This window comes from Amblyomma americanum, chromosome 3, assembly GCF_052857255.1.
Source record: "Amblyomma americanum isolate KBUSLIRL-KWMA chromosome 3, ASM5285725v1, whole genome shotgun sequence".
In the NCBI taxonomy this organism is placed as follows: domain Eukaryota; kingdom Metazoa; phylum Arthropoda; class Arachnida; order Ixodida; family Ixodidae; genus Amblyomma; species Amblyomma americanum.
The window spans coordinates 195,563,491-195,576,765 of record NC_135499.1 but is presented as its reverse complement, the minus strand read 5'-3'; the positions used below and the strand labels follow the sequence as shown (position 1 = coordinate 195,576,765).

Below are 13,275 nucleotides of genomic sequence, written 5' to 3'. Positions count from 1 at the left end.
CACGCGTTCTAGTGGCGTTGGCGTTCTTGTTTTGAACTGCTTACTTCTGCGAGACCATTATGTTACCTACAATGCGCTTGAACGCATGTTGGCGTTCGACTGCACGTTTAACGTACTTCGCTTGAGAATTCTTTGCATCTATGCACCTGCGCATTATAATTTGGTAAACGCATTCTTTCAAAGATCTAGATGTGTATTTTCTAGGAGGACGTAACGCTGTGATGTTGGGCGATTGCAACTACGTTCTAGATACGGTCGCTGATGTGCAGGGCTGTACGGGTAGACCAGGTTGGAATGCACGCGAGTTGCGCAGCCTACTCGACCAATTTATGCTCACAGATGCTTATGAGTTTTTCTATGGCGGCGTCTTTGTGTGGACTTGGCGTCGCGGATTACCGTCGAGCAGCTTAGACAGGGCCTATGTTCCGACGGGCCTTTCGCGGAGAGAGTGCGCTGCTAACGTAATGACGCTGCCATCCTCTCCGGTATACATATCAGACCATCGCCCCTTCTGTCACTCGTGGTTCCGGCGCCTGCAGTGTCTCCTCACAGACCATGGCGTTTGGATGTGCGCATTCTTCTCGACGCCAGCACAAAAGAACGCGGGCGTTGCGTTTTTCGTTTTTTCGCGTGTCAGACGAGGTGCGCGTGGTGACGGCGAAGCTGCGTACTAGCGCACCCCGTCGCCTTCGTCGCTTATGCATGTGCGCATGGAGAGAGGAGCTTTCCGAGCGTCTACAGCGTCTGTTACGTGCCCCCCTCTTTGACAGCGGCTGCATGGCGTTGTCGACGCAGTCCAACTGCTCATCCCATGGTGCTCCGGCTGGCGCGCCAGGAGCTGCTGTGCCCTCAAGGTGTCCCTGCTTCTAAGGCGAAAACCCTTATAGGCTCATGACTCGCCAGCGGGGATGTTCGCAGAAAAGTCACACTATAGCTGTCAATCAAATGTGGTTGAGGTGTCCACCAAGGTTTCGAGATCTGAGCGAGAGAGGGGGAGAGAAAGAAAGTTTATTGGTGGAGAGGAATTTATGGGTCTCCGCACTACCCCACTGCACTCAAATGTTTATGTCCCTAAGAGCCACTGCATCCTTTCCTCAAAAACCTTTCCTTTCCTCAAAACATGCTTTGGCATTCCTCCAAGTAAGCAGATTATGGGCCTCACAGTTAAATAGCAATTAGTTATTAGATAAATAATTATTTAATTCGCAGTCTATAATTAGTTACTGGGTAATTATGATTTGTTAATTGTTAATTGGTAAATTAGTAATACTAGTAGTTGGTGTAGTATGTCGTAACTGGGAACTCAGTATACGATAATGCACTGCGCAAGGCGCCAGCAGACAATAGACCTGCGCTTCAGCCTACGGGGCATGCGTGTGACGTCACGTCATTGAGTGGCGCCACCATCGTTCGAGAGGAGCGTTCCCCAGGCAATCTTGCAAGACGCCTCCTGAACGCCGATCTGGAAGGATACCGCCTAAACTCTCACCTGTGTCTTTAGCAACCAAGCGTGCCCGTGCTAATGAACGTCAGCGAAAGTGTCGTGAAGCGAACTGTTGTGTAGACTTTATCAAAATCTTCACCACACATCAGCGACGCAAGCAGCTACAACCCGCTAAAGGCGTTCGCCTCACCGCGCTTTAGGTCAACAAAGTAATAATAATAATAATAATTGTTTTTTTGGGGAAAGGAAATGGCGCAGTATCTGTCTCATATATAGGCGGACACTTGAACCGTGCCGTAAGGGAAGAGATAAAGGAGGGAGTGAAAGAAAACAAGAAAAAGTGCCGTAGTGGAGGGCTCCGGAATAACTCCCTGAATTTTTACATCTTCCGCTGGGGCTGCGGCCCAGCCAGCCTGGCAGGAATTTCAGAGCGTTTTCCGGCAATTTCCGGGATATTGGGCAGTCGCTCCTTCTGGCTGATCGCGATGACGTTTCCGCACACCCATTTTTCGCAGGCTTGCCGCACGCATGTTGCCGCTGAACTTCATGACGGCCTTATGGCTCTGCCAACAACTGGCGAAGTCAAGGAGGCATAAGACTCCATGAAATAAGGCTATGTTACACGAGCCTCTGCGTTGGCAAACGCACCGCTCGGTGTGTTCGCTTCGTCAGCGGACAAAGACGCTGGGCTGCACAACCAGCGCTACGGTGACTGTTATCACAGAATTTATATATGCCCGTATGTACCATTCTCTACACATCAGTCATGACGGCGGCTCAGCGGCGACAGGTGCCCGCCACACCAGTAGCTTAGTTTGCTGCCGACGCTGCCGACTCCATCAGCGCTCGGACTATACCCTACCAGACCCACCGCCTCAGCACTCAAAAGCATCGCACACTGTGCGGGGTTGAGGTTGCTGAATTGCAAGCCGCAGTTCTTTGCGAGAACTTCGTTGTCGGGATCGGGATCAGGACCCATCGCAACGCTGGTGCAAACGTAAACGAAGCCACGGTAGCGACGGCTCACAGAGGCATTCAACGTCCGGCCGGCGGGAGCATTTATTTCGGCTCAGGCTGCATCCCTTGCCGCCAGCAATCACGCAGTACACGTGTACGTCAGTTTACGTCACTTTTCGGGTATTTCGTCATCAGAGAGTCCAGAGTTTGAACCAGAGCGGCGGGAAAATGTTTTTCGACCTTGAATTCAAATCTCTTAGCAATCAATGCATCTTTCGCCGCCGGAAAAGCGGCAACAAAGCCGAAATGCCCAGCTATCGAATTTTACTAACAAAACATATTGACGGAGTTGTGTTCAGTGTCGTCTCTTTAATAGATGCGCCCTGCGGGGTTAAAGGGGCTCTGAATAAAGGCGCGCTATTCCTGGATGTTCAAGGACGGCGGTTTACGAATATTGTCCAGCAAGAACTTGTCTAATGCGTTTTGTAGAAGCTTAGCTATCTATAGTCAAAATTTGAATTTCAGCGCCTTCGCGCCTTTTTCTCTCTCCACTAGACTCTTTTCGCACGCTCAAAGAGTGAAATGTCGGCGCTCCTCCGTCTGCTCTGCCCACTCGGCCCCACCGCCAGCTGCAGCAGAGCTTCCTCACCCACCGGAGCGACGCGGCTGACTGGCCGCGGCCATGGTAGCTGCGTGGCGTCTGAAAGGATACAACCAACAGCCATCTCTGATCAGAAATACGCAGGAGCGTGAGATGGAGGAGGGCGCGAGCATTAAAAGTTCGCCGGAAAGGTCCCGTCAGCTTTCACCCGCCGCGGTGGCTCAGTGGTTAGGGCGCTCGCCTACCGATCCGGAGTTTCCGTGTTCGAACCCGACCGCGTCGGCCGCGTTTCGATGAAACCAAAACGCAAAAGGCGCCCGTGTGCTGTGCGATGTCAGTGCACGTTAAAAAATGGCCTGGCTTAGCTTATGGTTAAGCCTAGGATGCGAAGCATACGTCGCTTGGCAAGCCGTACTTCTCGTTCTTCTCCCGTTTCCGTGGCTCTTTGTAACTTGCGCTTTGCGGTCTGGCGAGCCGCCCTCTCCCTGGCCGACATCTCGCTGCTCAACTGACTCAACGAGTGCGTCGCCTTTTATACAACTGCGTGACGTCAGTATCTCCTAGCGGTAGGAGCGGGAGTTCGGCCGCCGGCGGAGGCTGCGCGTCCGCAAGCGAGCGCACGAGTTGAGCCCCAGCTTTCACAGCTGTTGTGACACGTGGTGCGCCGATGTAGGTCAAGTGGTAGCTACGCGACCGCGCGCGGCGCAGCAAGGAAGAGCTCGTTTGTGCGGCTAGTATGCTCCGCATAAAATCCCCAGGTGGTCGAAATTATTCCGGAGCCCTCCACTACGGCACCTTTCTTCCTTTCCTCTTAGTACCTCCTCTATCCATTCGCTCCCGGCGCGGTTCAGGTGTCCGCCAAGATATGACACAGATACTGCGCCATTTCCTTTCTTCAACAACCGATTTTCAATTTTCAGGTGCTCAAGACGACAGAGTGCAGTGATTGAGCGAGCTAATGTAGTGCAAATTTTCAGTGCCGCTTTAATTTTTACCACGGACTGCGGCGACGCGCCGGCAGCTCTTTCGCAACCGCCTACAAGTAGCGACACGCATATATGTTGTATGATATTCCTGAGTCACGTTGAAATAGAACGCGTCCGTAAGCTGCGAAAATTGTCGCGTCCAGCGCGCGCATCGCTATCGCCGCCGCCTAGTTCTTTTGCTGCTTTTGTCGGCGAAAGCGCCCGCTGAACAGTTTTTTTTTTCAAGCTTGTCTGCCTTTTCCCTCTCTGTCCGTCATAACCGCCGCGTGACAGTGCAGTACGCTTGCAATAGAAACTCGTCCCTTCTGCCGGGCTTCCCGCTACGCTGTGGACATCTTGATAACATGAAATATACAAGTAGCTTTTTTTTTTTTATCGCAGCCAAGAACGACATTTTCAGCCACCAGTTGAGACCGTTATCCACCAGGTGTGAAAAACCAGAGGGGACACTTAAAAGCTCCGCCATCAGGGTATGACGCGATAACGTTCATGGGTTAGTGACAATATATTTGGAATTGGTAATTCTCGGCTCTACATTCATAGACTGCTGCGAATCCTCATACACCACTCCTGGCTCAGCGGTACAGCGTTTAAGCTATGCGCCACTGCCCTGCGATGGCAGGTGCTGCCACCCGTGAGGCTTGTGCGACCTAGGCTGTTCTTCCTGAGCAACCTCTCTCTGCCTCTGCCTCTAATTTAGTTGCCACCTGGCATGGTGGTCAGTTCGTTCACTATTCGATGGGAGGTTGCGATGACGCCACAAGGCCACGTGACTTAGGTGGCCCACCTAGGTTGCCGGAGCAGCCGGGTCGCTACGGTTGCGAGACTTCAAATTGGTCGCCGACGCCGGACAATTTTTTTTCCGACACAAGGGTACTAACGCTCTCTCGTTAAATTCAGAAGAAAACGATTACATGCAGTCATCTCACGAGGGAAATGGCATGTCATTGCCCAACGTGATAAACACCCTCCAAGGCGTATGAAAAGCATAAATGGAGCTTATATAAACGCAGTGAAACTTGAAATACACTGTAAGATGGCAGATTTTATACACTGTGCAGCAAAACATCAGGCTTGCTCGAAAAGTCCACATACTTTTGGCGAAGACAGTGTTTGGTGAAGACAGTGCGGACTGAAATTCTTTATACTGGTGTAAAGCGGGCTGCTTCTCGTAACAGCATGGTTATGTCCTTTTCTGTATAATATTAGCATCATAAAACAGGAGCGCACGTCACTGCTGGCTCACCTTTGATCATGTGGGAATTTGATGAACTTTGCGCAGTTAACGTTGTTGCTTCCGATGTTCTGGCACCACATTGCAGCACATGACACGTGTTGTTGTCTCTGTGCCATGATCGATGTTCAGTGTTCAGGCACGCCGCACGCTCTAAAATCCGCGCCGCTGTAGTTACAGTCTTCCGCTTCTTGCAGAGTCTCGAATGCGCGCGCATGCGCCGTCCAAGAAAGTGCGTCAGTGGAGAAGAGAAAGACCGCGTAAAGGTATAGTGGTAAAGGCAGAGAGTAACAACGTATTTTTTGTAAAGACTTAAGCTCTAAAAATGCATACATTAGCAGCATAGAAATAATTTCAATATTTGCAATATATGTTGAAAACAGCTCCAGTTAAACTAATAATTATTTAGATTACTTTTCTTATATTACTATAGCAGCGCTCTTTTTGTTAAGCGGCTAGCAAAAGCGGTTTTGGAAGCTCGCGGCCAAGGCTTGGCGAGCGGAGAAAGCGTCCATTGGCAAATACCACGTAAAGACGTAAACATTGTACTCGTGCTCGGGTACTCGGGCTTTATGATCACGATCTGGCGTTAGGCACCTTCCCGCGATCGTGAGGGTCGTCACAAACCTTGCTTTTGTCGTTATGACAGTTTCCGTTGGTGGGTAGCATACGTTCCGCGCTGGGATGCAACGCACTTCCATGCCAAGCGGTAGTGGAAAAGCGTTAGCACCTCCGAAGTTCTCCCAGCACCCAGCGATTCCTTGTGGGTCACGCTGAAAAAAACGTGAGTTGCTCCACTTCCTAGTGGGCCGTCACTGTAGTGCCGCAGGCGTTAGGTTCCGCACTAAGCAGCAGTACATATCTGGCCGGTCTGGTTGTCTGATTCTGACTGGGCGCTCCGTTGCAGTGCGACCCACGGACGATGTCCACGGCGGCTCCAGCTGGGGCTGCAACTGCGCCGGGCCAGAACAATCAGCAGGGATCGTCGGGCGGCGAGCCGAACCGGCAGAATAACCTGCAGCGAATCGCCCAGAAAAAGGCGCAAGTCAAAGGCTGGCCACTGAATAAGAAACTTGAGAAACTTGCCATTTATTCCTCATGCAAGGTTCGTTGTCGTTCACTGCATTTTCTTTCTGATTTACATCTGTCAGAAGAATTATCTGCGTACCGCGGTGTGCACTCGGCTTCAAACCGGTGTAAAACTCCTGAGCGGCGCACTGACCTGCAAGCAAATCGGACGTTTTGCCGCAGCTTCTTGCTTTTAAAAAACACTTAAAATCCTGATGTGCACAAGTACATAGCCTGAAAACCGGGAAGTGCATTCTAATTTCTATCATTGTCTACTGCGCCCTGCTCAAGCGCTCTGCACAAGCTTGGCACCGTATGTATCACCGTGCCATAGCTTTGTGCACTCTCAGTTTTTTGCTAACCACTCTGAACTTGCAAAATACAAAGCTGCAATGCGCACCTGAAATCACTGGGAGGAGGCGTGTATATAACTCCAGGTCTTTAGCGTTTGCATGTTTAGCAGTTAAAATGCGAGTCACTCAACTATGTACTGACCTTTGCATTTTTATTGAGCTATCCGTAGTGTGATAACAGTCGACATAAGAAAATGTATCTGCATAAGCAAGTGACACGTGCAGATGCCCCTGTAATTTATGCTCACTTTCCCACATGAGTTCCTAGCTTTTGTTGCTGGCAATCATAATTTGTAGTGGAACTTCTAATATCTTAGGTGTCACGTGATGTGAAAGCCATGGCATATGCTGAATTTCTCAAGAAAACTTGTGTTGTTGCAAGTGGTACTGGATAGCTATTCCCCTATTGTACCAAGATGTCACTGCGACTTTTCCTGAGATGTTGCAGGTCTGTCGAAACAGAACAAGCACCATTATATTCACAAATAAATTCCAGAACATCTCTAAATGTAGCTATGCTAACAGGACCAACTGATGCGGAAAAATGTGATGCACGATCTGAAGTGAAGTGGTGCATGACCATGGGAGTGTTCTGTAATGAGCACTTTCAGTGGTACTTCCACTTTTGAATGACAGAACATCCATTGCGTGCTTTTTTGTAGCTAAGTGCATGTGATGGTGCTTCCAGGATTCTGATGGTGGGCCTCATCAATTTGAGCATATGCACTGGTTGACACTTGTTTGGCCATACATTTTTTTTTGCATATTGTGTATTAGATACATATATGCACTACAACAGCTGCATTCAATACTATGGCAAGCGCTGTAGTTGTTGCTTCCTTTGGTTTAGCTTTACTTTGTGCATTTCTCATGTCTATTATCGAAGCATGTGTTGCCACAAAACAATGTTGTTAAAAGTAAAAGGTAAAAGTAATGTCAGAAATGCGTGTGATGTTTTGATCTCTTACTATTGCAGGCTGATGATGGCTGCAAATGTAATGGATGGAAGAACCCAAACCCTCCGCAAACACCTCAGCGCCCGGAAGGACCTCAACCCTTGGCCAGTCTAAATGATCCATGTCGTAGTTGCAGTCACATATTGGGTGAGTTGGACTTGGGGAGCAGTGGAGTCTTTGTTCCTTTAAGCTTATGCACTTATAGATCATTTTTCGCACACTTTACATTTTGCATGCGAGAATTGTGACTAAACATGTGCACTATAATTTTTCACTGTGCATTTCTTAACTTTTTTGAAAGTCAGAAGAGTCTCTCATTGAGGGACTTTCAATAATACATAGTAATGCATTGCCCCAATTTTCAACGAGCTTGAATTTAGGCGTATGATAATACACTGTGGACACCTGTTGCCAAAAGTTAATGGGAGGCTACATTAGCAAAAAAATTAAATTTCATTGGCATCTTTCTATCTATTCTTGAAGAAATATGTGGTGTCTGATTGTGATTTTGCAAATTACACAGTGCTACATTAAATCTAAACCAGTACGAGATATAAAGAAATTAAATTTTTTTCTACAGAGTTGCTTTTCATAAACTTTTGACGGCAAGTGTACATAAGGGGGCAAGGGCATAAAGCACAGTTTATACATCATGAGCTTCATCTGTGCCAAAATTGATGTCATTTTTCGCTCAGTGTCCATGACAGCCTGAGGGCATTCATATTTGAGCCGCCGTGGCTGTGACCTGGAGGCAAACTGTGAAAATTGTGTGCTGAGTTTTCGGCCATGGTAGAAATGAATCCAGTGCTCTTCACTGCAGTGTGCCTTGGTATATAAAAGTAACTTTTTTTGACACTACTGCTTCTGTTATTGTTTGTGGCATAATTTTATAGATAACATTTTAAACTACAAATAGTGACAGCACTGTTGCTGTTTGTGAAACCAGGGTAGTCTGAAATATGAGAGATAGTCTTTTACTTATGCTCAGATGCATATGTCATCATTTTGCTGCTGGCATCTGCCTCTCAAAAAGTGCACCGTCACAAATATGTTCCATTCTGCCAAGGGCGGCGCTAAAAATTTTCTGGGCCACATAAAAGTAGCCAAGTGCTGCGTTTAGACACTGACAACAGACTTTATCTGGTAATGCAGCCCATATTAGGCACTGGAGAGCGAGCACATGGAGCTCCTACTGCAGCATTTTGTTAATTTTATAATTATAACCTGCAGTGCCAAGGAGCCATTATACCTATCTAAAACTTAATCCCTCGCCACCCCACTACAAATTCCCTGGTGCTGTCCCTGCATTCTACGCGGGCATTGGCAGAAATAAATGAACAGGAACAAAGGTGATATGATTTATTGAAGATATTGTGATGTATTACAAGTTGATTACTTGTGGTCAAACGTTTTGTGTGGTAAAAAACAATCTCTTTTCCAGGAGCACATGTGTCCCACCTAGAGAATGCTCCTGATGAAGAGCTCAATAGGCTTCTCGGGATTGTTGTGGATGTTGAAAACATGTTCATGTGTGTTCACAGAGAAGAGGATGCTGATACTAAACAAGTATATTATTATTTATTCAAGGTGAGTGCACCACCTTTTTATCTTTTGACACATTCTAAAATGAACTTTCAAAGAATAATTCACTTTTGTTATGATGAAAGGGGAGTAGTTTTTTATTTTGGCATGTCAGCATAGGGGTCTCCAACATTCTGGTCACAGAGATTCAAGGCCATCAATTGGTTAAGAGATACCGGACAGAAATGCAATTCGAGGTCTGCAGCTCTGTCATGCTTCAGTTTTCTTAGGTGGCATACTGGAAGTGTACCAGTTCCTATTTTGCTTTCACACTTTCAGCTCTGTTGCTACTACCATAATTTATTGATAGTAAATAAGGAGCACATGGAAGAGGTCTTCAGTGGTGGCGTAGTGGCACAAAAAGACGGACCCAGAAGAATTGAATAGGGTAGTACGGGCGCTAGTTATTGGCCAAAACTGAGAAAGATTATGTGCTTGTATGCACACGCACTTGGCAATCTTGGAAACTATGTACAGCAGAAAGTACGGAAACTACAAGTATTTCAGTATGCAGCATGCAAATTTAACTAATGCAGGCCATGTCTTTCTTTTGTTGATGTGGTATGCTTCAAATGGTTCCTTCATGTGGGTATGCTGGGAACTTTCTTGAATCATTACCCAATAGCTTTTTACGCTGCTTGAAATTAAAGGTGTTCTTTCGCTGCACGTGGCACTGTTATTGCAGCTACTACGAAAAAGTATCCTTCTCATGACGCGACCCACTGTGGAAGGTCCTCTGGGAAATCCACCTTTTGAGAAACCAAGCATTGCTAAGGTGACTGAATCCCTTTGTGTTCTATTTTCTAACTCCTTTCTTATTCCATAAGAATGTGGTACTGATCACGTGTTTGCTTTTATTTCTTTTGACCCACGACTGACTCTCCACTACACCATTTTTGGTTGGACAACAATAGGCAGTGATAAACTTTGTGATGTACAAGTTTGGCCACCTTTCTCAGAAAGAGTGGCAGACCATGTATGACCTCGCAAAGATGTTCCTGCACTGCCTTAACCACTGGAAGCTGGAGACACCGTCAGCCAGGAAACAACAGCGGCAACATTTACCCAACGAAGATGCAGCTGCATACAAAATAAATTACACCAGGTCAGTGAGTGTCCTGGTGTTTGTGTCCTGATTTTTTGTCACGAGAAGCAACAAGTCTTTCTTATCAGGACTTTCCACTGGGTACCAGAAAGTAACACATCTTGTGATCTTTTTTTTGTGTGAATGAGGTACAACAATATTGGTGCTTGTAGAAACTTCACTGCTCTAGCATTTCATTTTGTTGTCAAGACCCTACTAGAGCTACACTGCTTCTAAGAAGCTCTGTTATACTATTGGTGAAGTACAGCCTTAAAGGGGCTCTGAAACGCTTTCTGAGGAGAGTACGTAAACTCGCTCAATCACTACTTTCTGTAGTCATGAACACACAACACAGAACCCACAATTGCGTGCAAAAGTTAGCGAGTCTTTTCTGCCGACTTTTTCATTCTCGTGCCCTCCTCCGTCGCGCACTTCTGCATAATTCTGTTCAGAAATGGCCATTGGTTAGATTATTTCAGGCGTCATGCATCTATCATAGCTGCGGCCAGTGAGCAGCATTGCTTCGGCAGGTCAGGAAGCTCCGCTTCCCCAGGGAACTCCTGCACGCATCAGCGTTGGGGTCTGCGAAGGAACACTGACCTTTGAGCATGCAAAGAAGTGACGAGAGGAGAGGAAAAAGGGGGAAGACGCTGAAATTCAAATTCAGTCCACAGATAACTTCGTTTCTACAAAATGCATTATAAAAAAATTTTTGCTGGAGGATATTCGTGAAGCAACCTCCTTTAACGTCCCAGGAATACCTCGCCTTTATTGGGAGCCCTTTTCAGAGCCCCATTAATCTGAGTTGCAGATGCCAGCTGATTGCATTGATTTTGTCTCGTTGCACACAAGGACAGGAATGGTGCACAATAGCAATGCCGAAGCAAGGAAAGACGTTTGGAGTCAGAATAAATAATTTGGTACTTTGACATTAGAGCTCCATTGTCTTTGAGAGAGAGAGAGAGAGAAAAACATTGGAATCTCAATGAGATTAGCGGTGGGCCGTCGTCTTCATCGTTGATGTCTGGCCTCTTCGCAAGGTCGGGCCCCTATTCCAGGGCTCCGCTGAGTCTTGCTGCTTCGCATGCGTGCTGCACAAGGGCCCTTTGGGCTGTGAGCTCGCTGCTGGTGAGCAGACCCTCCCATTGCTCCGCACTCGGGGTTTCGAGTTTGTGGAATGCATAATTGCGTTTGCACTCCCATGTAATGTGGTATAGCGTGGGGGTTGCCCCGCACCACGGGCATGTGTCCCTGAATTGTGTAGGGTAAATTTTGTGTAGAATGTATAGGTTGAAGAATGTTCCTGTTTGCAGTCTCCGCCAGTTCACTGCTTCTTGTTGTGTTAATGAGCTGTGTGGCGGAGGGTACTTGAGCCTCTGTCCTCTGTAGCAATTTAGCAGCTCCGCATATACTAGCTCCACTATGGTAGGGTTCTCTAGGGTCTCCAACAGCTCAGCTCGGAATGTGATCTCGCAAACTAATCTGTCCACTCTTGAGTTTTCCGCTATCCCCGTGTGTGCCGGTATCCAGAGTATCTTGTGGGTTACTTTTTGGCTAGGGGGCCCTGTTTCGAGGAGGATTCTTAGGGCCGCCTTGCAGACTCTACCTTGCGCGTAGTTCCTGCATGTGGATTTCGAGTCTGTTAATATGATCAGTGATTTGTTTCTCCGATAGCCTTCGGCCGCCGCTAGTGCAACGGCGACTTCCTCCCCCTCTGCTACCGTGTGGCCCCGTAGGGTTGCGTATGTGATCGGTTTGCCGGCGTAATCCACGACTGCTGCGGCGGCATTGATTATTCTTGTGCGTTTATCCCACGGATAAAGCACTGCGTCCGTGTACACTGTGTTTTCTAGTTTAGTCAAATGGCGTTCCACATAATCTGCTCGTGCCTGTCTTCTAGCCGTGTGGAGATTCGGGTCCATGTTCTTTGGTATAGGACAGACTTGGAGGGTTTTACGGATGTTGTCGGGGATAATGGCGGATCGATCAAGATGCCCTTCCATGTCGTAACCTAACCTCTTTAGGAGTGCTCGGCCGGCGGCTGACGTTCGGAGTCTGGAATTCTGCTTCTTGAGCTGTGCTTCTGCTAGTTCGCTGAAGGTGTTGCTGAGAAGTTATACAGGAATGGAGTTTTACGAAATCAGCTACCACTGCCTGTCTGTTTTGATGCATTACTTTCATATTTTTTTTCTCTCTGTATTGTAGGTGGCTTAGCTTTTGTTCTGTGCAGTGCCGTAACTCACTGCACAGAGACATTCAGAACTGGCTTCTTTATGCACAGGATAATGCAGCCACATTTTTTTGTGGGTCTTTTTCAGGTGGTTGTGTTTCTGCCACGTTCCAGCATTCTGTGACAGCTTGCCACATTCTGAAACAACCATCATCTTTGGCCGTACGCTGCTCCGCTCGGTCTTCCAGACGATGCGCCGTCAGCTTCTGGACAAGTTTCGAGCTGAGAAGGACAAGATGCCTCCGGAAAAGAGAACACTTGTGCTCACCCACTTCCCACGGTTTGTTTGCTGACAATAGCAGGTCATCTTCACAAAATAGCCGTGCTGCCAAGTGATTAAGAATTGTTATTAATGTTTTTTTTTTTACTCAAGATAGTGCACGGCATACCTAAATGGTTTCAGTAAGACACAAATCATATTTGTATGTGCCAATTATTGCATTGTTTTTTTAGTTTTACCCCTGTGGGCTTTCTTTTATGGTGATGTTAGTGGAAGATTTAGTGACACATTTTCATTAAGGTGGTGGTAGTGGTAGTGGTTTTTTTTAATTAAAATAATAGTAAAAAGGAAGGAAAAGATTTTTGCTAGCCCAGCATCTGCCATCGATACTGAAGCACCTGAGCTGGGGCAGCGGAAATAAAGGATAGCAGGCAGAATGGAGAAATTAAATGAAACGGGAGCTTTCATTAGGGTGAATTTTAACACAGAGAATTGTGTGGTATTTAGTGTTGGGGCTACTACAGTGGTGGGAAGCAAATGAATTTTTTTTATTATTTTCAT

The 13,275-nt window shown here is 47.1% G+C and overlaps 1 protein-coding gene across 1 annotated transcript in view; it reads left to right on the top strand.

The window, feature by feature from the left end:
* The first annotated feature begins 5,702 nt into the window (after positions 1 to 5,702).
* The window catches only part of Gcn5 (Gcn5 acetyltransferase), a 28,754-nt gene continuing 21,181 nt past the window's right edge, over positions 5,703 to 13,275 (top strand). Inside the window, exons 1-7 of the mRNA XM_077659495.1 lie at positions 5,703 to 6,006; positions 6,130 to 6,327; positions 7,620 to 7,746; positions 9,041 to 9,186; positions 9,866 to 9,955; positions 10,095 to 10,285; positions 12,583 to 12,774. Of these exons, the coding sequence (XP_077515621.1) occupies positions 6,145 to 6,327; positions 7,620 to 7,746; positions 9,041 to 9,186; positions 9,866 to 9,955; positions 10,095 to 10,285; positions 12,583 to 12,774 (929 nt within the window). The 5' untranslated portion in view covers positions 5,703 to 6,006; positions 6,130 to 6,144. The remainder of the gene's footprint in view (positions 6,007 to 6,129; positions 6,328 to 7,619; positions 7,747 to 9,040; positions 9,187 to 9,865; positions 9,956 to 10,094; positions 10,286 to 12,582; positions 12,775 to 13,275) is intronic.